At 44.8% G+C, this 24,797-nt stretch overlaps 1 protein-coding gene across 4 annotated transcripts in view; it reads left to right on the top strand.

Moving 5' to 3' along the window:
* LOC118363036 (transducin-like enhancer protein 4) overlaps positions 1-24,797 on the top strand; it is a 116,588-nt gene that overhangs the window by 89,074 nt on the left and 2,717 nt on the right. For all 4 annotated transcript variants that reach the window (XM_052457091.1, XM_052457092.1, XM_052457098.1 and 1 more), the window contains exons 16-19: positions 10-257; positions 1,006-1,153; positions 10,431-10,581; positions 10,736-10,812. In XM_052457091.1, coding sequence (XP_052313051.1) covers positions 10-257; positions 1,006-1,153; positions 10,431-10,581; positions 10,736-10,812 — 624 coding nt within the window. The remainder of the gene's footprint in view (positions 1-9; positions 258-1,005; positions 1,154-10,430; positions 10,582-10,735; positions 10,813-24,797) is intronic.

Genomic DNA, 24,797 nt, shown 5'->3' with positions numbered 1-24,797 from the left:
ACCAATCAGAACAGGGATAACTACATCCGCTCATGTAAGATTCTCCCTGATGGGCGGACCCTCATTGTTGGAGGTGAGGCCAGCACGTTGTCAATCTGGGATTTGGCCACACCTACTCCCCGCATCAAGGCAGAGTTGACGTCTTCTGCTCCGGCCTGCTATGCTCTGGCCATCTCCCCTGACAACAAGGTCTGCTTCTCCTGCTGCAGCGACGGAAACATTGTAGTCTGGGACCTGCACAACCAGACCCTGGTCAGGTAAGAGGAGGAGGTGGTTAGGAGGGGTATAGGGTGGAAACATCATGGTTTGTGACCTGCACAACCAGACACTGGTCAGGTAAGAGGAGGAGGAGGAGGAGGTGGTTAGGAGGGGTATAGGGGGGAAACATCATGGTTTGTGACCTGCACAACCAGACACTGGTCAGGTAAGAGGAGGAGGAGGAGGAGGTGGTTAGGAGGGGTATAGGGAGAGATATCGTAGTCTGGGACCTGCACAACCAGACCCTGGTCAGGTAAGAGGAGGAGGTGGTTAGGAGGGGTATAGGGAGAGATATCGTAGTCTGGGACCTGCACAACCAGACCCTGGTCAGGTAAGAGGAGGAGGAGGCAGTGGTTAGGAGGGGTATAGGGAGAGATATCGTAGTCTGGGACCTGCACAACCAGAGCCCCCGGTCAGGTAAGAGGAGGAGGAGAGAAGGATGAGGAGGTTGTTAGGAGGGGTATAAGGGGAGATATCGTAGTCTGGGACCTGCACAACCAGGCCCTGGTCAGGTAAGAGGAGGAGGAGAGGAGGATGAGAAGAAGGTTAGGAGGGGTATCGGGAGAGATATCGTAGTCTGGGACCTGCACAACCAGAGCCCCTGGTCAGGTAAGAGGAGAGGGAGAGGGTAGGGCAGGAGAGAAGAGCAGAGGATAGGGGGAGGAGAAAGCAGGGTAGGGGTTTACTGTATAGACTATGGATTACATCTGAATGGCTAGGTGTTGATGTGATCTTCATGCTCCCCAGGCAGTTCCAGGGTCACACTGACGGGGCCAGCTGTATTGACATCTCCAACGATGGGACCAAACTGTGGACGGGGGGGCTGGACAACACAGTACGCTGCTGGGACCTGAGAGAGGGACGACAGCTGCAGCAGCACGACTTCACCTCACAGGTACTGATGGAACACCTGAGACATTGTGCGATTAGCTTAGACTAGCTAAGACCAGCTCAGTAGTGCCTTTATGAGAAGCATTGCACCTGTTTAATACATGATACATATCAGCCTCTATATCAGACCAGACACTGTTTCTCTCTGTTCTATCACATCACTGTTTGCACATCTACATATTTCTGTCACAGTAGGGTGCTAGAGCACTGCCAAAAGTCTGAGCGCCAGAAATTGACATGTGCAGGTGTACAAATGTAATTATTGCTGGCAAATATTAAGTTACAAGTTTGCGAATGCAATTTCAACTACAACTACTTTTTTCATGATCGTCAGTTACTTGGATACCTGCCGGGCTTCGACCTGTTGTTTACAAAGTTTTATTTTGTTCATAAGTGTTTGTGTCAACCTGCTGACAGCTAGCTAACTAGGTTGCAATGGAGCCCGCATCGCTTGGAATAGCTAATAAACATTTCCAGCGCTGTAGAAGCTGCGTTTATTACGCTTTTGTCTGGGACAATATTGACAATCCGGAGTTCCAATGCGGCAATTGTTTGCTTGCGGAGGATTACACGAATGAGGTGGCTATCCTTAGCAAGCAAATTTCAAGTCTGTGTGAACTTATGGGGAAAACACACATTGGAATTTTCTCGTTCTCAGCTCATGTGGCTGGATGTAGCTCGGGCTTAATGGATGTATCCCTGCCTTGTCATCTGTCCCTATCCGAATTGCCTGTGCTACCTGGAACTTGCCTGCCAAGGAAGTCATCTCCATCTGCTTCTCCTCTTCCATAGTGGAGTAGACAGAGAACAGCAAGACGATTGTTCCAATCATCGCTGGGCACATGTCACAAGTCGTGGAAACCGAAGGCAGCGGCATGCTGCTAAGCGGACTGGAGTGTCTGGGAGAGGTCCGGCGCAGATTCACATGAGGAATATCTACTCCGCCCTGGTGCCTGATCTACCTGCGCCTTTATCGCTGGGACTGCCTGTGTCTGCGACGGCTGGACCTATCGCTGGTAGCTGTGGGAGGTCTGGACCTATCGCTGGTAGCTGTGGGAGGTCTGGACCTATCGCTGGTAGCTGTGGGAGGTCTGGACCTATCGCTGGTAGCTGTGGGAGGTCTGGACCTATCGCTGGTAGCTGTGGGAGGTCTGGACCTATCGCTGGTAGCTGTGGGAGGTCTGGACCTATCGCTGGTAGCTGTGGGAGGTCTGGACCTATCGCTGGTAGCTGTGGGAGGTCTGGACCTATCGCTGGTAGCTGTGGGAGGTCTGGACCTATCGCTGGTAGCTGTGGATGAATGCTATCCTGCTTCTCCTGGGCCCGTGAAAGGTTCCACGAATTGTGTGAGGGGTAGAAATGGGCGTATGTCTCCATCTCCTTCTCCGGCCATTGTATTGGGCAGTTAAATGGTGAGAAATGTCTCAGTCCCTGGAGCAAAAACGGATACAGGACATCAATAATCTGCTCCCAAACATTTTAAACCAGTATCAGGAAATTGAGTCTATCATAGTTCATGTGGGATTCAATGACATTATGAAGGGCAGCTCAGAACGCTGAAAATTTGTTTTTTAAAAACTGGTGGGGTCTCTGACAGCAACGAACGCCTCATAATATCTGGCCCTGTGCCCTCCCTAAATCGTGGCATTGAATGTTTCAGACTTTTATCCCTCCATAACTGGCTACGTGACTATTACAAGTCTGTGGGTGTAACATTTGACCATTTTGATACCTTCTGGAAAGCTTGTTTTATAAGGAGGATGGGATCCATCCAAATCATCTGGGTTCCTGGATCCTGTTACTGTTGAAGTAATATGGCCACATGTTAATCTGCCTCACCTAAAGCCCTTTTTTGTGGCAAGCTGCTATAGACCACCAAGTGCTAACAGTCAGTATCTGGATAACGTGTGAAATGCTTGATAATGTATGTGAATAACAGAGAGGTATATTTTCTGGGTAATTTAAATATTGACTGGCTTTCATCAAGCTGCCCACTCAAGAAAAAGCTTACAACTGTAACTAGTGCCTGCAACCTGGTTCAAGTTATCAATCAACCTACCAGGGTAGTTACAAACAGCCCAGGAATGAAATCATCAACATGTATGGATCACATCTTTCCTAATGCTGCAGACATTTTCTGTAAAGCAGTATCCAAATCCATTGGATGTAATGCTCACAATATAGTTGGCCTAATATAGTGTAAAATACGTTTTGTAGTGATTGATATGTTGATGTAAAGAGTATTTGTTGGTCTGTAGTGTGTAATGAGGAACAACCAGACACTGCACTTGACACATTTATGAAATTGCTTATTCCAGTTGCTAATATGCAATCATTAATAAAATGACTGTAAAAACTGTTAAATCCCTGTCGATTGATGAGGAATTGACAAATAGTATGGTTGAGAGGGGTGAGGCGAAAGGAATGGCAAATAAGTCTGGCTGCGCAACCAGTTGGCAAATGTACTGCAAATTGAGAAATCCTGTGACTAAACTGAATAAAAATAAACTATACTATGAAACAAATATGCATTATATAAAGAATGATAGTAAAAATCTTTGTAGCATCATTCCTTGAATCAGATTCATTACAAAACTCACTGATATTGCCAATTACTTTAATTATTTTTTTTCATTAGCAAGATCAGCAAATTTAGGCATGACATGCCAGCAACAAACGCTGACACTACACATCCAAGTATAACTGATCAAATGATGAAAGACAAATATTGTTATTTAGAATTTTGTAAAGTGAGTGTGGAAGAGGGGAAAATTATTGTTGTCTATCAACAATGACAAGACACCGGGGTCTGACAACTTGGAGGGAAAATTACTGAGGATATTAGCGGGCGATATTGCCACTCCTATTTACCATATCTTCAATCTTAACCTACTAGAACGTGTGCGCCCTCAGGTCTGGAGGGAAGCAAAAGTAATTCAACTACCCAAGAATAGTAAAACCCCCTTTGGTTGGCTATTTGAGCCAGTAATCAGCCTGTTACCAACCCTTAGTAAACTTTGGGAATAATTTGTGTTTGACCAGATACAATGCAATTTTACTGTAAACAAATTGACAGCCTTTCAGCACGCTTATAGGGAAGGACATTGATCGAAGCCTCTCCAAAATAAACCAGGTAAAATCAGGAATTCCCCAGGGCAGCTGTCTAGGCCCCTTACATTTTTCAATCTTTACTAATGACATACAACTGGCCTTGAGTAAAGCCAGTGTGTCTCTGTATGCAGATGACTCAACACTATACACGTCAACTACTACCGCGAGTGAAATCACTGCAACACTTAACAACGAGCTGCAATTAGTTTCAGAATGGGTGGCAGGGAATAAGTTGGTTCTAAATATTTCAAAACTAAAAGTATTGTATTTGGGACAAATCATTCACTAAACCTCAACTAAATCTTGTAGTAATTAATGTGGAAATTAAGAAAGTTGAGGTGACTAAACTGCTTGGAGTAACCGTATCAAGACACAAAGTAAGACCCAAATGCAGGCACAGGAGGCAGATGGTTGGAGTCTTACAATGTTTATCAATCCAAATTGGAAGACAAGAGAATGGTTGTGGACAGGCAAAAAGGTCAAAACCAGATCAGAGTCCAGGAGGTACAGAGTGGCAGTCAGGCTCGTGGGCAAGGCAGGCAGAATGTACCCTCCTGCCTGACCAAAGTCCAGAAACAGGCAAGGGTCAAAACCGGGAGGACTAGAAAAAGGAGGAAAATGCAAAAAGGAGGAGAATGGGGAAAACGCCGGTTGACTTAGGAACATACCAGACGGACTGGCACAGAGAGACAGGAACCACAGGGATAAATACACTAGGGAAAATAAGCTACACCTGCAGGGGGTGGAGATAATCACAGGGACAGGTGAAAGATCAGGACGTGGCAGTACCCCCCCAGGGATGCCACCTGGCGTCCTACCTGGGCACATACCTGGCTGACCGGGGTGTCGACGTTGGAAATCGGCGATGTGGGCCCGGTCCAAGATGTCTTTAGCAGGAATCCAGCACCTCTCCTCTGGGCCATAACCCCACCAGTCAACCAGGTACTGGAAACCCCTGCCCTGGGGTCAAACCTTCAGGAGGCGTCTCACCGTATATATTGGCTGGCCACTGATAACCCGGGGGGAGGGAAGGGCCTGGAGACAGAAAACAAAGGACAGTGAGACACAGGCTTAATCCTAGACACATGGAAGGTAGGGTGAATACGGAGGGTACGGGGTAACACAAGATGACAGCAGTGGAACTCAGGACTCTGGAGATGGGAAAATGACCAATGAACCGGGGAGACAGCTTGTGGGACTCTACCTGAAGGGGCAGATCCTGAGTGGAAAGACATACCCTCTGCCCAATGCGGTAGCGGGGAGCTGGGGTCTGGCGATGGTCCGCTTGTCGACGATGCCTGGTTGGTCTTGAGAATAGCCGCCCTGGCTCTTCTCCAGGTACGTCGACAGTGGCGGACAAACATCTGGGCAAGAGGGTACACTGACCTGCTGATCTGGTTCAGGGAAGAGTGGAGGCTGATACCCCATAGAGCACTCGAAAGGGGAGAGTCCCGTGGCAGAACTGGGAACAGTGTTCCGGGTATACTCCACCCAGACCAGTTGACGGCTCCAGGTAGTGGGGTTAGTTGAGACCAGGCACCTTAAGGTGGTCTCCAGGTCTTGGTTGGCTCGCTCCAACTGACATTAGAAACGTTATTTTGGGGATGGAATCCAAATGACAGGCTGGCTGACGACCCAATAAGGGTGCAAAATTCCTTCCAGAACTGAGACGAAAACTGAGGACCCCGATCGGAGACCATGTCTACCGGGAGTCCATGGATCCGGAAGACATGCTGCACCATAAGCTGGGCTGTCTCCTTGACAGAAGATAGTTTGGGGAGAAGGTGGCCTTGTAGAACCGGTCGACTACCGTCAGAATGACAGTGTTGCCATTAGACGGAGGGAGCCCAATGACAAAGTCCAGAGATATGAGACCAGAGACGACGAGGAACCGGTAGTGGCTGCAGGAGGCCAGAAGGAGCTTGCCGTGGAGTCTTGTTTTGAGCACACACAGCATGCGGTGACGAAGGCAGAGACGTCAGGGACCATTGTTGGCCACCAGAAACGTTGTTGAAGGCAGGCTAGTGTACGACGGGACCCTGGATGACAGTTCAGCCTGGAGGAATGAGTCCATTCCAGGACCCGGGACCAGACTGTGTTAGGGACAAAATACCGGTTAGCCAGGCCCCCTTCAGGTCCAGGTTGGGAACGTTGCACCTTGTGAACCAGGTTCTCAATAACCCAATCCACAGTGGCAGCAAGGCATGAGGTAGGGAGAATGATGTTGGAAGTCGAGGGTGTAGCAGAAGAACTGTATAGGCGGGAGAGAGCATCAGGCTTCACATTTTTAGACCCAAGATGGTAGGAAATGGTAAAGTTGAATCTGGTAAACAGGAGGGCCCACTGGGCCTGCCTTGAGTTGAAGCTCTTTGCTGTACGGAGATATTCCAAGTTATGGTTGGTCCAGACCAGGAATGGCTGTTCTGCTCCTTCCAGCCAGTGACACCACTCCTCCAATGACATCTTCACCGCCAGGAGTTCTCAGTTACCAACATTGTAGTTCCTCTCAGCAGGATTGAGACGATAGGACAGGAAGGCACAGGGATGAAGCTTCTGGTCCTGGGCAGATCTCTGGGACAGGATGGCCCCCACTCCAACATCCGAAGCATCAACTTCCACCACAAATTGATGCGAGGGTTCCGGATGGGTGCTGTTGTGAACCGATGCTTCAGGTACACAAAAGGCCTTGTCGACAGCTGGAGACCATTTGAACGGTACCTTGGGAAAGGTGAGTGCTGAGAGGGGGGCCGCCAGGGTGCTGTAATCCCGACTGTAACGACGGTAGAAGTTTGCAAACCCAAGAAACCATTGCAACTGCGCCCTGGACGTTGGTTGAGGCCAATCCACCACTGCTTTCACCTTACCAGGATCCATCTGAACATTGCCCTCAGCAATGACATATCCCAGAAAGGTGATTGTAGAGTGGTGGAACTCACAATCCTGGGCTTTCACGAACAGTTGATTCTCCAGGAGGCCCTGAAAGACCTGTCTGACATGGAGTACATGTTCTTGTGCAGATCAGGAAAAAAACAGGATGTCGTCCAGGTAGATGAACACAAACCGGTTTAGCATGTCCAGGAGCACATCATTGACCAAAGCCTGGAAGACAGCGGGGGCATTGGTGAGTCCAAATGTCATGACCTGGTCATAACTCATAATGTCCACTGGCTGTGTTGAAGGCTGTCTTCCACTCATCCCCCTCACGTATCTGAACTAGGTGGTAGGCATTCCGAAGGTCCAACTTGGAAAACATGCAATAAGGAGGAACTGTATGGTCTCACTGTGGTTACCAGAAACCCGCAATTGAATGGGCACAGTACTATGGGTGTCTTCCCCTATTATGCAGCATTCCAGTGCCCTTGCATCCATGGGCACAGAGAGAGGCTGAGTGGGAATACCAAGCTCCGAAGCTATTGTGACATCCATGAGATTGTCATCAGTCCCAGTGTCAATGGGCACTTGGAGAGACTTAGATTGGTCTCCCCACAGCACAAGAGCAAAAAAGGGGGTGTGCAGGTGATGAAAATTAGGGAACTCCCAGTCTGACTCACCATAGTACTGGTACCTACTAGAGATAAGGGTTTCCTAATAGGGCAGGTAGCTATAAAGTGTCCTGCCCCTCCACAGCACAGACAACAGGTATTATTCATCCTCTGTGAGTGCTCCCAAACTGATAGCCTAGTTCTTCCCAAATGCATAGGCTCAGGAGTATCCAACTCACCCGTCGTAGATTCACGAGAGAGCTCGAGTGACTTCGACTCCTCTCGGAAGAGCTGCTTTCGGAAACTTCTGGAATCCATAGGAGGTGAACGCGCCATATCGGGTGCACGAGTGTGCCAGAGACCAGACCTCCTCTCACTCCTTAACCATTATAATGGTTAAGGCGATAAGAGAGGCGAGGTCCATCGGCAGTCCCCAAGCAGCTGGCTCATCCTTTACCTCCTCAGATAGTTTGTACAGAAAAGTATCGAAAAGAGACTGGATTCCAGGCACTATTGGCGGCCAATGTGCGAAAGTCCACTATGTAGTCTGCCACATTATGGGAGTTTTGACGTAAGTCAAGGAGTTTGCTGGCCGCCTTTCTCCCGGATACCGGAAACTTCTCACCTCTGCCATGAATTCCTCCAAATGACCGCAAATGGCAGATTGTTGTTCTCAAACTACCGTAGCCAAGGAGAGCGCCCTTCACTACATTAGCGTAATTATACATGCTATCTTCGATCAGTCTGAATAAAATGAAGATGTCTGTAGCTCAAAAATAAGTGAGCACTGAGAAAGAAAACCCCTGCAGGTACCAGGATTCACCGATTATCGCTCTGGAGGAGGTAAGCCGGGTTCACGGGGAGTCAGGAAAGGCTGTACAAGCTCACCACAGATAGGGGGAAAATTACTGGGTGATTGGGAGGTTTTAGGAGGTGGCAGACAGTCTCTGAGCTAACCTCCTGATTTGCTCCATTGTGGCATTCTGTCAAGGAACTGAGCCCATCCAAAAGGCCCTGTAGCAACTCCTGATGTCTTCCAATGGTGGCTCCCTGCAGGGAGACAGCTTGGCGGAGCTGGTCCAAGTCTGCTGGGTCTGTCACAGACAGTTCGTACTATCAAGACACAAGGCGAGACCCAGATGCAGATGGTTGGAGTCTTACAATGTTTATTAATCCAAAAGGGTAGGCAAGAGAATGGTCGTGGACAGGCAAAAAGGTGAAAACCAGATCAGAATCCAGGATGTACAGAGTGGCAGACAGGCTCGTGGTCAGGGCAGGCAGAATGGTCAGGCAGGCGGGTACAAAGTCCAGAAATAGGCAAGGGTCAAAAGGGAGGAATAGAAAAAGGATCATGCAAAAAGCAGGAGAACGGGAAATACACTGGTTGACTTGGAAACATACAAGACAAACTGGCACCGAGAGACAGGAAACACAGGGATAAATACACTGATGAAAATAAGTGACACCTGGAGGGGGGTGGAGACAATCTCAAGGACAGGTGATACAGATCAGGGCGTGACAAACCATGGATTGTAAATTGTCATGGTCAAAACATGTTGATACAACAGTAGCTAAAATGGGGAGAAGTATGTCCCTAATAAAGCACTACACTGCCTTTTTAACAACACTATCAACAAGGCAGGTCCTACAGGCTCTAGTTTTGTCACACCTGGACTATGGTTTGCAACTGCACATGTGTAAAATATCATACTTTTTGGAGAAATGTCCTCTGATCTGATGAAACAAAAATAGAACTGTTTGCCCATAATGACCATCATTGTGTTTGGAGGGAAAAGGGGGAGGCTTACAAGCCGACGAACACCATCCCAACCGTGAAGCACGGGGGTGGCAGCATCATGTTTTGGGGGTGCTTTGCTGCAGGAGGGACTGGTGCACTTCACAAAATAGATGGCTACATGAGGAAGGAAAATTATGTGGATATATTGAAGCAACATCTCAAGACATCAGGCAGGAAGTTAAAGATTGGTTGCAAATGGGTCTTCCAAATGGACAATGACCTCAAGCATACTTCCAAAGTTGTGGCAAAATGTCATAAGGACAACAAAATCAAGGTATTGGAGTGGCCATCACAAAGCCATGACCTCAATCCTGTAGAAATGTGTGGGCATAACTGAAAAAGCGTGTGCGAGCAAGGAGGCCTACAAACCTGACTCAGTTACACCAGCTCTGTCAGGAGGAATGGGCCAAAATTCCCCCAACTTATTGTGGGAAGTTTGTGGAAGGCTACCCGAAACGTTTGACCCAAGTTAAACAATTTAAAGGCAATGCTACCAAATGCTAATTGTGTGTATGTAAACTTATGACCCACTGGGAATGTGATCAAAGAAATAAAAGCTGAAATATATAATCCTCTCTGCTTCATTCTGACATTTCACATTCTTAAAATGAGGTGGGGATTGTAACTGACCTAAGCCAGGGAATTTTTATGAGGATTTTATCAGGAATTGTGAAAAAGTTTAAATGTATTTGGCTAAGGTGCATGTAAACTTCCGACTTCAACTGTATATAACCGCCTTAATGTTTCTGGACCCCAGGAAGAATAATAAATACATCACACATGATGATGCTGCTGAGGATCCTTGTCAGATTAGCTCCTTTCACTCGTGTAATGAACTTTCTCTGCTTTTCTCCCACACTCTCTCCTTCTACCTCCCTCCCTCCCTCCAGATCTTCTCTCTGGGCTACTGTCCTACAGGAGAGTGGCTGGCAGTGGGCATGGAGAGCAGTAATGTAGAAGTGCTGCACGTCTCCAAACCAGACAAGTATCAGCTGCACCTCCACGAGAGCTGTGTGCTCTCACTCAAGTTCGCCTCGTGTGGTACGTGCAAGCTCACCACTCTGCCACACTCACACACATTCTCCTAACTTTTATACTTATGCTAATGAGATGTGTAGTTCATATGTCTGCTGAGCCGAAGTGTAATGTTGTGTGTTTGCTTGGGCGCGTGTGTGTGTGCATGCATGTGTTTCAGGCAAGTGGTTTGTGAGTACAGGGAAGGACAATCTGCTGAATGCGTGGAGGACGCCATATGGAGCCAGTATTTTCCAGGTGAAAAATACACACACTCAAAATGTTACCACCTTTACTTCACACACAGAGATGCATACACATCTCTCCCTCGGCCTCCATTTGGCAAATCTAACCATAATCCTATCCTTCTGATTCCTGCTTACAAGCAAAAACGAAAGCAGGTAGTACCAGTGACTCGCTCATTACGGAAGTGGTCAGATGACGCGGATGCTACGCCACAGGACTGTTTTGCTAGCACAGACTGGAATTTGTTCCAGGATTCATATAATGGCATTGAGGAGTATACCACCTCAGTCACCGGCTTCATCAATAAGTGATCGATGACATCGTCCCCACAGTGACCGTACGTACATATCCCAACCAGAAGCCATGGATTACAGGCAACATCTACACCGAGCTAAAGGCTAGAGCTTCTGCTTTCAAGGAGCAAGACTAATCTGGACGCTTATAAGAAATACCTACCCTATGCCCTACCCTCAGACAAACCATCAAACAGGCAACGCATCAATACAGGGCTAAGATTGAATCCTACTACACCGGCTCTAATGCTCGTCGGATGTGGTAAGTCTTGCAAACTATTATGGACTACAAAGGAAAACCCAGCCGCGAGCTGCCCAGTGACACAACCCTACCAGACAAGCTAAATGCCTTTTATGCTCGCTTCGAGGCAAGCAAAACTGAGGCATGCATGAGAGCACCAGCTGTTCTGTACAACTGTGTGATTACACTTTCCGTAGCCGTTGTGAGAAAAGCCTTTAAACAGGTCAACTTTCACAAAGCCGCAGCGCCAGACGTATTATCAGGACATGTATTCAAAGCATGTGCGGAACAACTGGAAAGTGTCTTCACTGAAATGTTCAACCTCTCCCTGACCCAGTCTGTAATACCTACATGTTTCAAGCAGACCACCATAGTCCCTGTGCCCAAGAAAGTGAAGGCAACCTGCCTAAATTATTACCGCCCCGTAGCACGACTACAGCTCAGCGTTCAACACCATAGTGCCTGCAAAGCTCATCACTATGCTAAGGACCCTGGGACTAAACACCTCCCTCTGCAACTGGATCCTGGACTTCCTGATAGGCCGCCCTTTTATTTTTATTTTTTTTATTTCACCTTTATTTAACCAGGTAGGCTAGTTGAGAACAAGTTCTCATTTGCAACTGCGACCTGGCCAAGATAAAGCATAGCAGTGTGAACAGACAACACAGAGTTACACATGGAGTAAACAATTAGCAAGTCAATAACACAGTAGAAAAAAATGGGCAGTCTATATACAATGTGTGCAAAAGGCATGAGGAGGTAGGCGAATAATACAATTTTGCAGATTAACACTGGAGTGATAAATGATCAGATGGGCATGTACAGGTAGAGATATTGGTGTGCAAAAGAGCAGAAAAGTAAATAAATAAAAACAGTATAAAAACAGTATGGGAATGAGGTAGGTGAAAAAGGGTGAGCTATTTACCTATAGACTATGTACAGCTGCAGCGATCGGTTAGCTGCTCGGATAGCTGATGTTTGAAGTTGGAGAGGGAGATAAAAGTCTCCAACTTCAGCGATTTTTGCAATTCGTTCCAGTCACAGGCAGCAGAGTACTGGAACGAAAGGCGGCCAAATGAGGTGTTGGCTTTAGGGATGATCAGTGAGATACACCTGCTGGAGCGCGTGCTACGGATGGGTGTTGCCATCGTGACCAGTGAACTGAGATAAGGCGGAGCTTTTCCTAGCATGGACTTGTAGATGACCTGGAGCCAGTGGGTCTGGCGACGAATATGTAGTGAGGGCCAGCCGACTAGAGCATACAAGTCGCAGTGGTGGGTGGTATAAGGTGCTTTAGTGACAAAACGGATGGCACTGTGATAGACTGCATCCAGTTTGCTGAGTAGAGTGTTGGAAGCCATTTTGTAGATGACATCGCCGAAGTCGAGGATCGGTAGGATAGTCAGTTTTACTAGGGTAAGCTTGGCAGCGTGAGTGAAGGAGGCTTTGTTGCGGAATAGAAAGCCGACTCTGGATTTGATTTTTGATTGGAGATGTTTGATGTGAGTCTGGAAGGAGAGTTTGCAGTCTAGCCAGACACCTAGGTACTTATAGATGTCCACATATTCAAGGTTGGAACCATCCAGGGTGGTGATGCTAGTCGGGCATGCGGGTGCAGGCAGCGATCGGTTGAAAAGCATGCATTTGGTTTTACTCGTGTTTAAGAGCAGTTGGAGGCCACGGAAGGAGTGCTGTATGGCATTGAAGCTCGTTTGGAGGTTTGATAGCACAGTGTCCAATGACGGGCCGAAAGTATATAGAATGGTGTCGTCTGCGTAGAGGTGGATCAGGGAATCGCCCGCAGCAAGAGCAACATCATTGATATATACAGAGAAAAGAGTCGGCCCGCGAATTGAACCCTGTGGCACCCCCATAGAGACTGCCAGAGGACCGGACAGCATGCCCTCTGATTTGACACACTGAACTCTGTCTGCAAAGTAATTGGTGAACCAGGCAAGGCAGTCATCCGAAAAACCGAGGCTGTTGAGTCTGCCGATAAGAATTTGGTGATTGACAGAGTCGAAAGCCTTGGCGAGGTCGATGAAGACGGCTGCACAGTACTGTCTTTTATCGATGGCGGTTATGATATCATTTAGTACCTTGAGTGTGGCTGAGGTGCACCCGTGACCGTCTCGGAAACCAGATTGCACAGCGGAGAAGGTACGGTGGGATTCGAGATGGTCAGTGACCTGTTTGTTGACTTGGCTTTCGAAGACCTTAGATAGGCAGGGCAGGATGGATATAGGTCTATAGCAGTTTGGGTCCAGGGTGTCTCCCCTTTGAAGAGGGGATGACTGCGGCAGCTTTCCAATCCTTGGGGATCTCAGACGATATGAAAGAGAGGTTGAACAGGCTGGTAATAGGGGTTGCGACAATGGCGGCAGATAGTTTCAGAAATAGCGGGTCCAGATTGTCAAGCCCAGCTGATTTGTACGGGTCCAGGTTTTGCAGCTCTTTCAGAACATCTGCTATCTGGATTTGGGTAAAGGAGAACCTGGAGAGGCTTGGGTGAGGAACTACGGGGGGGGCGGAGCTGTTGGCCGAGGTTGGAGTAGCCAGGCGGAAGGCATGGCCAGCCGTTGAGAAGTGCTTATTGAAGTTTTCGATAATCATGGATTTATCGGTGGAGACCGTGTTTCCTAGCCTCAGTGCAGTGGGCAGCTGGGAGGAGGTGCTCTTGTTCTCCATGGACTTCACAGTGTCCCAGAACTTTTTGGAGTTGGAGCTACAGGATGCAAACTTCTGCCTGAAGAAGCTGGCCTTAGCTTTCCTGACTGACTGCGTGTATTGGTTCCTGACTTCCTGAACAGTTGCATATCACGGGGCTATTCGATGCTATTGCAGTCCGCCACAGGATGTTTTTGTGCTGGTCGAGGGCAGTCAGGTCTGGAGTGAACCAAGGGCTGTATCTGTTCTTGGTTCTGCATTTTTTGAACGGAGCATGCTTATCTAAAATGGTGAGGAAGTTACTTTTAAAGAATGACCAGGCATCCTCAACTGACGGGATGAGGTCAATGTCCTTCCAGGATACACGGGCCAGGTCGATTAGAAAGGCCTGCTCACAGAAGTGTTTTAGGGAGCGTTTGACAGTGATGAGGGGTGGTCGTTTGACTGCGGCTCCGTGGCGGATACAGGCGATGAGGCAGTGATCTTTGAGATCCTGGTTGAAGACAGCGGAGGTATATTTGGAGGGCCAGTTGGTCAGGATGACGTCTATGAGGGTGCCCTTGTTTACAGAGTTAGGGTTGTACCTGGTGGGTTCCTTGATGATTTGAGTGAGATTGAGGGCATCTAGCTTAGATTGTAGGACTGCCGGGGTGTTAAGCATATCCCAGTTTAGGTCACCTAACAGAACAAACTCTGAAGCTAGATGGGGGCGATCAATTCACAAATGGTGTCCAGGGCACAGCTGGGAGCTGACGGGGGTCGGTAGCAGGCGGCAACAGTGAGAGACTTGTTTCTGGAGAGAGTAATTTTCAAAATTAGTAGTTCAAACTGTTTGGGTATGGACCTGGAAAGTATGACATTACTTTGCAGGCTATCTCTGCAGTAGACTGCGACTCCGCCCCTTTGGCAGTTCTATCTTGACGGAAGATGTTATAGTTGGGTATGGAAATCTCTGAATTTTTGGTGGCCTTCCTGAGCCAGGATTCAGACACGGCAAGGACATCAGGGTTAGCAGAGTGTGCTAAAGCAGTGAGTAAAACAAACTTAGGGAGGAGGCTTCTGATGTTGACATGCATAAAACCAAGACTTTTTCGATCACAGAAGTCAACAAATGAGGGTACCTGGGGACATGCAGGGCCTGGGTTTACCTCCACATCACCTGCGGAACAGAGAAGGAGTAGTATGTTAGTACTTAGTTGGTAAGGGTAGGCAACAACACATCTGCCATGCTGATCCTCAACACTGAGGTCCCTCAGGGGTGCGTGCTCAGTTCCCTCCTGTACTCCCTGTTTGCCTACGACTGTGTGGCCAAGCACGACTCCAACACCATCATTAAGTTTTCTGACGACACAACAGTGGTAGGCCTGATCACCGACAACGATGAGACAGCCTATAGGGAGGAGGTCAGAGACCACTCAGTGTGGTGCCTCCCTCAATGTGACCAAGACAAAGGAGATGATTGTGGACTATAGGAAAAGGAGGGCCGAACAAGCCCCCATTAACATTGATGGTGCTGTGGTGGAGCAGGTTGAGAGTTTCAAGTTATTTGGTGTCTACACCACCAACAAACTATCATGGTCCAAACACACCAAGACAGTTGTGAAAAGGGCACGACAACACCTTTTCCCCCTTAAGAGACTGAAAAGATTTGGCATGGGTCCCCAGATCTTCAAAAAGTTATACAGTTGCACCATCGAGAGCATCCTGACCGGTTACATCACGCCTGGTATGGCAACTGCTCGGCATCTGATCATAAGGCGCTACAGAGGCAGTGCGTATGGCCCAGTACATCACTAGGGCCAAGCTTCCTGCCATCCAGGACCAATATACAGTTGAAGTCAGAAGTTTAGATACACTTAGGTTTGAATCATTAAAATTCATTTTTCAACCACTCCACACATTTCTTGTTATTATCAAACTATAGTTTTGGCAAGTTGATTACTTTGTGCATGACACAAGTAATTTTTCCAACAATTGTTTACAGACAGATTATTTCACTTAGAATTCATTGTATCATAATTCCAGTGGGTCAGACGTTTACATACACTAAGTTGACTTTGCCTTTAAACAGCTTGGAAAATTCCAGAAAATGCTGTCATGGCTTAAGAAGCTTCTGATAAGCTAATTGACATAATTTGAGTCAATTGGATGTGTACCTGTGGATGTTTTTCAAAGCCTACTTTCAAACTCAGTGCCCCTTTGCTTGACATCATGGGAAAATCAAAAGAAATCAGCCAAGACCTCAGAAAAAAAGGTTGTAGACCTCCACAAGTCTGGTTCATCCTTGGGAGCAATTTCCAAATGCCTGAAGGTACTACGTTCATCTGCACAAACAATAGTACGCAAGTATAAAAACCATGGGACCAGGCAGCCGTCATACCGCTCAGGAAGGAGACGTGTTCAGTCTCCTGGAGATGAACGTACTTTGGTGCAAAATGTGTGACTCAATCCCAGAACAACTGCAAAGAACCATGTGAAGATTCTGGAGGTAACAGGTACAAAGGTATCTATATCCACAGTAAAACGAGTCCCATGTCGACATAACCTGAAAGGTCACTCAGCAAGGAAGAAGCCACTGCTCCAAAACTGCCATAAAAAAGCCAAACTACGGTTTGCACATGGGGACAAAGATCGTACTTTTTGAAGAAATGTCCTCTGGTCTGATGAAACAAAAATAGAACTGTTTGGCCATAATGCCCATCGTTATGTTTGGAGGAAAAAGGGGGAGGCTTGTAAGCCGAAGAACACCATCCCAACCGTGAAGCACGGGGGTGGCAGCATCATGTTGTGGGGGTGCTTTGCTGCACTTCACAAAGTAGATGGCGTCATGAGGGAGGAAAATTATGTGGATATACATCTCAAGACAGGAAGTTAAAGCTTGGTTGCAAATGGGTCTTCCAAATGGACAATGACCTCAAGCATACTTCCAAAGTTGTAAGGACAAAAAATGAAAAGGTATTGGTGAGGCCATCACAAAGCCCTGACCTCAATCCTATAGAAAATATGTGGGCATAACTGAAAAAGTGTGTGCAAGCAATGAGGCCTACAAACCTGACAAAACCAGCTCTGTCAGAAGGAATGGGCCAAAATTCCCCCAACTTATTGTGGGAAGCTTGTGGAAGGCTACCCGAAACGTTTAACCCAAGTTAAACAATTTAAAGGCAATGCTACCAAATACTAATTGAGTGTATGTAAACCTCTGACCCACTGGAAATGTGATGAAAGAAATAAAATATTAAATAAATAATTCTCTCTACTATTATTCTGACATTTCACATTCTTAAAATAAAGTGGTGATCATAACTGACCTAAGACAGGGAATTTTTACTAGGATTAAATGTCAGGAATTGCGAAAAACTGAGTTTAAATGTAATTAGCTAAGGTGTATGTCAATTTCCGACTTCAACTGTACTAGACGGTGTCAGAGGAAGACTCCAGTCACCCAAGTCATAGACTGTTCTCTCTGCTACTGCACGGCAAGCGGTACCGGAGCGCCAGGACTCAGTCCAAAAGGCTCCTTAACAGCTTCTACCCCCAAGTCATTAGACTGCTGAAAAATTTGTCAAATGGCCACCAGGACTATTTACATTGTCCGCCCCGCCCCGCCCCGCCCCCTGGTTTTTAGGCTGCTGCTACTCGCTGCTTATTATCGATGCATAGTCACTTTACCCCTACCTACATGTACAATTTTTTTACTTTAGTTTATTTGGTAAATATGTTTTAAACTCTATTTATTGAACTGCATTATTGGTTAAGGGCTTAAGGGCTTGTAAGCATTTTACGGTAGGATCTACAGATTCAGACTTAGGAAATGTAAAAAAGAAAAAGAAAAGAAAAAATGCCATTTAGCAGAAATGTACAGCTTTCCTACACACGCCTTTCCTACACACTTCTCAGTAGTTGGTATTCAGACTTACCTTATGAAGGTGCATAACAGGCTTTGCAGGTATGGTTCCCTTGTGCGCGCATACAGTGCCTTGCGAAAGTATTCGGCCCCCTTGAACTTTGCGACCTTTTGCCACATTTCAGGCTTCAAACATAAAGATATAAAACTGTATTTTTTTGTGAGGAATCAACAACAAGTGGGACACAATCATGAAGTGGAACGACATTTATTGGATATTTCACACTTTTTTAACAAATCAAAAACTGAAAAATTGGGCGTGCAAAATTATTCAGCCCCCTTAAGTTAATACTTTGTAGCGCCACTTTTTGCTGCGATTACAGCTGTAAGTCGCTTGGGGTATGTCTCTATCAGTTTTGCACATCGAGAGACTGACATTTTTTTCCATTCCTCCTTGCAAAACAGCTCGAGCTCAGTGAGGTTGGATGGAGAGCATTTGTGAACAGCAGTTTTCAGTTCTTTCCGCAGATTCTCGATTGGATTCAGGTCTGGACTTTGACTTGGCCATTCTAACAGCTGGATATGTTTATTTTTTAACCATTTCATTGTAGATTTTGCTTTATGTTTTGGATCATTGTCTTGTTGGAAGTTCTCAGGTCTTTTGCAGACTCCATCAGGTTTTCTTCCAGAATGGTCCTGTATTTGGCTCCATCCATCTTCCCATCAATTTTAACCATCATCCCTGTCCCTGCTGAAGAAAAGCAGGCCCAAACCATGATGCTGCCACCACCATGTTTGACAGTGGGGATGTTGTGTTCAGGGTGATGAGTTGTGTTGCTTTTACACCAAACATAACGTTTTGCATTGTTGCCAAAAAGTTCAATTTTGGTTTCATCTGACCAGAGCACCTTCTTCCACATGTTTGGTGTGTCTCCCACGTGGCTTGTGGCAAACTTTAAACAACACTTTTTATGGATATCTTTAAGAAATGGCTTTCTTCTTGCCACTCTTCCATAAAGGCCAGATTTGTGCAATATACAACTGATTGTTGTCCTATGGACACCTCAGCTGTAGATCTCTGCAGTTCATCCAGAGTGATCATGGGCCTCTTGGCTGCATCTCTGATCAGTCTTCTCCTTGTATGAGCTGAAAGTTTAGAGGGACGGCCAGGTCTTGGTAGATTTACAGTGGTCTGATACTCCTTCCATTTCAATATTATCACTTGCACAGTGCTCCTTGGGATGTTTAAAGCTTGGGAAATCTTTTTGTATCCAAATCCGGCTTTAAACTTCTTCACAACAGTATCTCGGACCTGCCTGGTGTGTTCTTTGTTCTTCATGATGCTCTCTGCGCTTTTAACGGACCTCTGAGACTATCACAGTGCAGGTGCATTTATACGGAGACTTGATTACACACAGGTGGATTGTATTTATCATCATTAGTCATTTAGGTCAACATTGGATCATTCAGAGATCCTCACTGAACTTCTGGAGAGAGTTTGCTGCACTGAAAGTAAAGGGGCTGAATAATTTTGCATGCCCAATTTTTCAATTTTTGATTTGGTAAAAAAAAGTTTTATATCTTTATGTTTGAAGCCTGAAATGTGTCAAAAGGTCGCAAAGTTCAAGGGGGCCGAATACTTTCGCAAGGCACTGTAATAAATTGAATTCAACTGCTGAAAAACCTGCCACTTGCTGGCCAACATAATTTCTCGTGAACTTTTCATTCAATATGGTTTTCAGTACATTTCTCTAAAGCAGTGGTTTGATTCATCCTGAATGTTGCCATGTTCAATTGTTCAATCCATGAAATATTGGAACGTGAGAAAAGTGTTGACCAGTAGTCCTGTAAATCTACTATAATAATCCTCACTAATCATGTCACTGTGATGACAACGTTCCAGTTGTCGTGAACTGTGCACCAGGCTCTAGGTTTAAACTGCTACGTATGGTGTGCATTCCATAATGATCCAAATTGGTTACATGTTCCAAATAATTGCCCAACATGGAATACAGCCTAATACAGTATGATCCACTATCGCTAGTGATCCACAGGAACCAAAACACAAACATAGCAGAGGAAAAAAAGGTAAACTTAACAATGGAATGGAATGATGCAACATTTAAGGAAACTAACACTAAAGTGACAGTTATAAATGTATTTGAGGATAACTGACTGTGGCTACCAATTGTGGCTAATATTTACACGATAAAAATGGTAAAACATACACTGAAAAGTCTGGACATATAATTAAAACGTTCTAGAACTCATAAAAACAACTCAATAGGTTTGGACCTATACTGTTATTTGAGCATGGCTACAGACGTTTATAGCTTGGGTCTCCACATTTCATATATGCCAGTTATAAGGACAGCGTTTCATAAACTTCACTGTAGAAAAGGTGATATGTTGATATGCTTCAGTTTGCTGCCATGTGACTGGTTTCACATTTGTCTCCAGTGATCATAAGGTAAAATAGACATAAATCATCAATAGCACTTATCAATTTGTAAATGACCGTGCATGGAGAATGGTGTTATTTCCATCAGGAAAAGAAAGTAGATGTTGTTCCACTTGGAACTGACCGGTTGCTCGACCTTATTCATTGTTTCATCGTGTGTAAAGCTGGTCAAATTATGAGTGAATTAATTGAAGGTCAGCATACGGTGTATCTGTAGACACCTCCGCCACACCTTCATTTCTTTGATCTCCACCCAAAACAAATTGCGGGCGAATAGCATGCTAATTCTCATGCTTAAATTCAAGGTCAGAATACGAGTAAAAAAGAAAGATGCATAAAAAGGGAATTACGTTACATTTAAACGCACCCGGGTCAAAATTCCCCGCAAAGGAAATACATTGTGCATTTCTAGAATATACATTTTTATCCAAAGCTGTTGTAGACTGTGTCTGTGCTGGGTATATATAAGTGTGATGATGAGTTACAGGAAGGGATAGGCTGTTTAAAGGGGGAGAGATGTGTCTTTGTGGGAGGGAGGCAGTATGGCTGTCATCTTGCTGTTTGCTAGACTAGTGCAGAGAGAGGAGGAATCTGCAGCCTTGGCGGTTAGTGTCTCCCTAGGGCTCTGAAATGCACAGAGGCTATCTGCTTTGTTATCCAAATGCCAAATGCCTCTCAGCCCCCCCCCCCCGGATCCTGCTTCCCCTCGCTCTCTCTCTCTGTCTCACACACTGTTAATCTGCTGCTTTCTCTCTCGCTTTCCTTCTTTTACTCCCCTGATTCATCTCTCTCTTTCACATGTACACACATACCTCCCCTTTCTCCCTCCATTTACTCTCACTCACCACTACCTCATCCTTTGTACCTCTCCCTCCTCCCTGTTTCTGTCTCTGTAGTGTGAGTGTGTCTGTCAGTCAAAATGGCTTCTCTCACCAGTGGCCTGCTGATTGACAGCCCTGGTGATATGAACCTGTGATGTGGAGGAGGGAGGAAGGGAGGGATTAGGATGAGGTTGAAAGAGGAGGGAAGGGGGAGGAGGGAGAAATACTATAGAGGTTCAGAAGAGGGATGGGTTGCGAGAGGAGGGTGAGGAAAGAGAGCGGTTGAGAGAGGAGCAGGTCTCGAAAACCATCTGGGGCCAGGATATGAGGTCTGATGCAGACAGAGGCTGAGCCTGGTAGAGACGGACAGAATGGAGGTAGAAGGGCTTGTTTATTCAGGGAATGTTGAGAGAGTCAGAGAGTCAGCCCCTGTGTTTCTGTGGTGCTGAAAGCTGTGATTAGTAATGCTGAGAGTACAGCTGAACCACGTAGGTTAAGAACCTGGGGAGACACACCACTCTGCCTGTCAGACATGAAGAAGAAATGTTACACGCACCATTGTCTGTTATGAAACTTCATGGAGCAATTACCATTACTGGGATGATCTAAAACCCTTTTAATGACTTGGTAATTTTCTCAAAAGTCGAGAATGGTTCCATCAGAAATACCATAATAGATTGACTATACCGATTTATTGTGTAAAAAAAGAGTATATTTTGTGCCCTGTTTTGATTCAGTGAATACATCTACACCCGAACTAGTGAGATATACATGGATGAGACTTAATCAAGCTACTACTTTCTTGCCTATTTCTCTCTTGCATCAAAGGTGAAAAAAGTTTTAATAGGAGACAGAATGCGATTGGATCATCATCTAATTTGCCTTCACATAACTCTTATAGAATTCCCACATGGACTGGGATATTGGAAATGTAATCAAAGTTTACTGGAGGACAATTTATTTTTAACTAAGCAAAATAATGTATAACTGATTTTTTCAGTACAATATTGGTTCAGCAAATCCCCTTATTGTTTGGGATACCTTTAAATGTACCTTCAGAGGTCATTCAATTCAATATTCATCAATAATAAAAAAGCAGTTTCTGTCTAAAAAGACAAGATTAACAAGGGAAATCCATGAACTAATAGTACAGGTAGACAGCAATAAAAACAATACTACAGAGATACAAAATAAGTTAGAGGAAAAACAAAAGAACTGGAGTAACTTATTCAAGAACAATCAAATGTAATCTATTACAAAAATAAAGCAAACTGGATGGAATATGGAGAAAAATGCACCAAATTCTTCCTGAATCTCCAACACAGGAACGCTGACAAAAATAATTTGCAGAAACTCGTTACTGAAGATGGAGTCATCTATGATTCTCCTAATTATATTTTAAAAGAGGAAGCTAAATACTTTAAGCAGATGTTCTCTTTTCCATCTCATCCTCACCCACTGAATGACGATTACTGTAAGGAATTCTTAAAAAAAAAAAAAAAAAAAAATTAAATTAACAAATGTACAGAAAGATCAGTGTGAAGGCCAAATTACAAAGGAATAACTTTTAGAGGCTATTAAATCCTTTCAGTCTGGAAAAACCACAGGGCTTTATGGCACACTGGTAGAGGTATATCAAGCCTTTTTTGATGTACTCAAAGCTCCATTGTTAGCTTGTTTTAACTACATCTATAGAAATGGTAGTCTGTCAGGTACTCAGCAGGAAGGTCTGATTTCACTATTATTAAAACAAGACTCTGATGCAAAATATAAAGATCCAGTCTATCTTAAAAACTGGAGGCCTCTTACACTTCAATGTTGTGATGCAAAAATACTAACAAAATGCATAGCACTCTGAATTAAAAAGGTTTTACCAGGTATTGTTCATCCTGATCAGACAGGTTTTTAACATGGACGATACATTGGAGATAATATACGGCAAGTACGATAAATGATAGAAGATCATGAAACAGGCCTTTGATAAAGTAAGACTGGATTTGATTTATAAAAGCCTGGATTTTTTTCAATGTCAGTGATTCTCTTATAAAATGGGTAAAGGTAATGTAAAGCAACCCCAGGTGTAAAATAATAAATAGTGGCTACTTCTCAGAGAGTTTTGAATTGTCAAGAGGAGTAAAACAAGGGTGTCTGCTGTCACCATATCTATTTGTTATTGCCATTGAAAGGCTAGCTATAAAAATCAGATCTAATACCAACATTAGAGGATTAGAAATCCAAGGCTTAAAAACTTAAGTGTCCATGTATGCCGATGAGTTTTATATTAAGTCCGCAAGCTCGATCCCTGCAATGTCTCATTAAAGATCTAGATAACTTTTCTGGACTCTCAGGACTAAAAGCTAATTATGATAAGTGTACAATATTACATATTGGAACTTTTACATTGCCATGCAGTTTACCTATAAAATGGGCTGACGGTGAAGTAGACATACTGGGTATTCATATCACAAAATATATAAATGAGGTCTCCACAATGAATTTCAATAGAAAACTTGTAAAAATAGACAAGACCCTGCAACCATGGAGAGGTCTATTTATGGAAAAATGTCCTGATTTAACTCCTTAGTCATATCTCAGTTTTCTCACTTATCTCTCTTTTTCAAACAAGCATTGCAGAGCTGGCTTCAATTTCAATTTCCTCCCCCTGAAAAGATAGAACAAATGTTACAACAAGTATTATCAACCGAATGTGCTGATTGATAAAATACCTGTATGTATGGGAAAGATGTTTGAAAATAGTATTTTGTTTTAAAATGATTTGGTAAACCGGAATGATAGAGTTGTCTTTCATGTAGTTATCAGAATTGTATGGGAAGGTCTGCTCAATCCAAGATTACAACCAATTGATTACAGCATTACCCCAAAAATGGACTCCTAAGTTGTGCAGTGGTCTAAGGCACTGCATCTCAGTGCTAGAGGCGTCACTACAGACCCTGGTTCGATTCCAGGCTGTATCACAACCGTCTCTGATTGGGAGTCCCATAAGGCGGCGCACAATTGGCCCAGCGTCGTTAGGGTTTGGTCGGGGTAGGTTGTCATTGTAAATAAGAATTTGTTCTTAACTGACTTTCCTATTTAAATTAAGGTTACATTCTACCCAATATAAAGGATCAAACTGGCAGAGGAATGTATATAGCATAAATAGGAAAGTATACCAGTTTAATTTGAGGACCAGGATGCTGACAGCTGTGCCATACATATTGCAAAATAGTTGGGGTGAGATTTTCGATGTACCGATTCCATGCTACAGGGTGTATGAATTGATATATAAAATGATGCAAGATTCAAGAATTAGTGTTTTTAATCTAAAATTATTATGTATAATTCTTGCCTCCAACAAAATGTTGAATATTTGGGGCATACAAGCATCACTGCTCTGCAGATTTTGATGCGAGGATACAGAATCAATAGACCATTTATTTTGGTATTGCCCTCAAGTAGCCTGTTTCTGGTCTCGCGTTCAGGAATGGCTGAAAATGCATTGCATTGATCTAAAATGAACCCTAGAAATAGTATTGTTGTGAGATCTGGAGAGACCGAATCAGTCAATTACTAATACTCTTAGTAAAAGTATTTATCTTCAATTAGCAATCTGTGGATTTCATTCGATTAAATACATTTTCAATCTATGTTATACATACCAGCATAGCTG

This window comes from Oncorhynchus keta, chromosome 1 (genome assembly GCF_023373465.1).
Source record: "Oncorhynchus keta strain PuntledgeMale-10-30-2019 chromosome 1, Oket_V2, whole genome shotgun sequence".
Taxonomy (NCBI): Eukaryota; Metazoa; Chordata; class Actinopteri; order Salmoniformes; family Salmonidae; genus Oncorhynchus; species Oncorhynchus keta.
The sequence above is the reverse complement of the archived record's forward strand: the minus strand, read 5'-3'. Positions and strand labels throughout refer to the sequence as shown.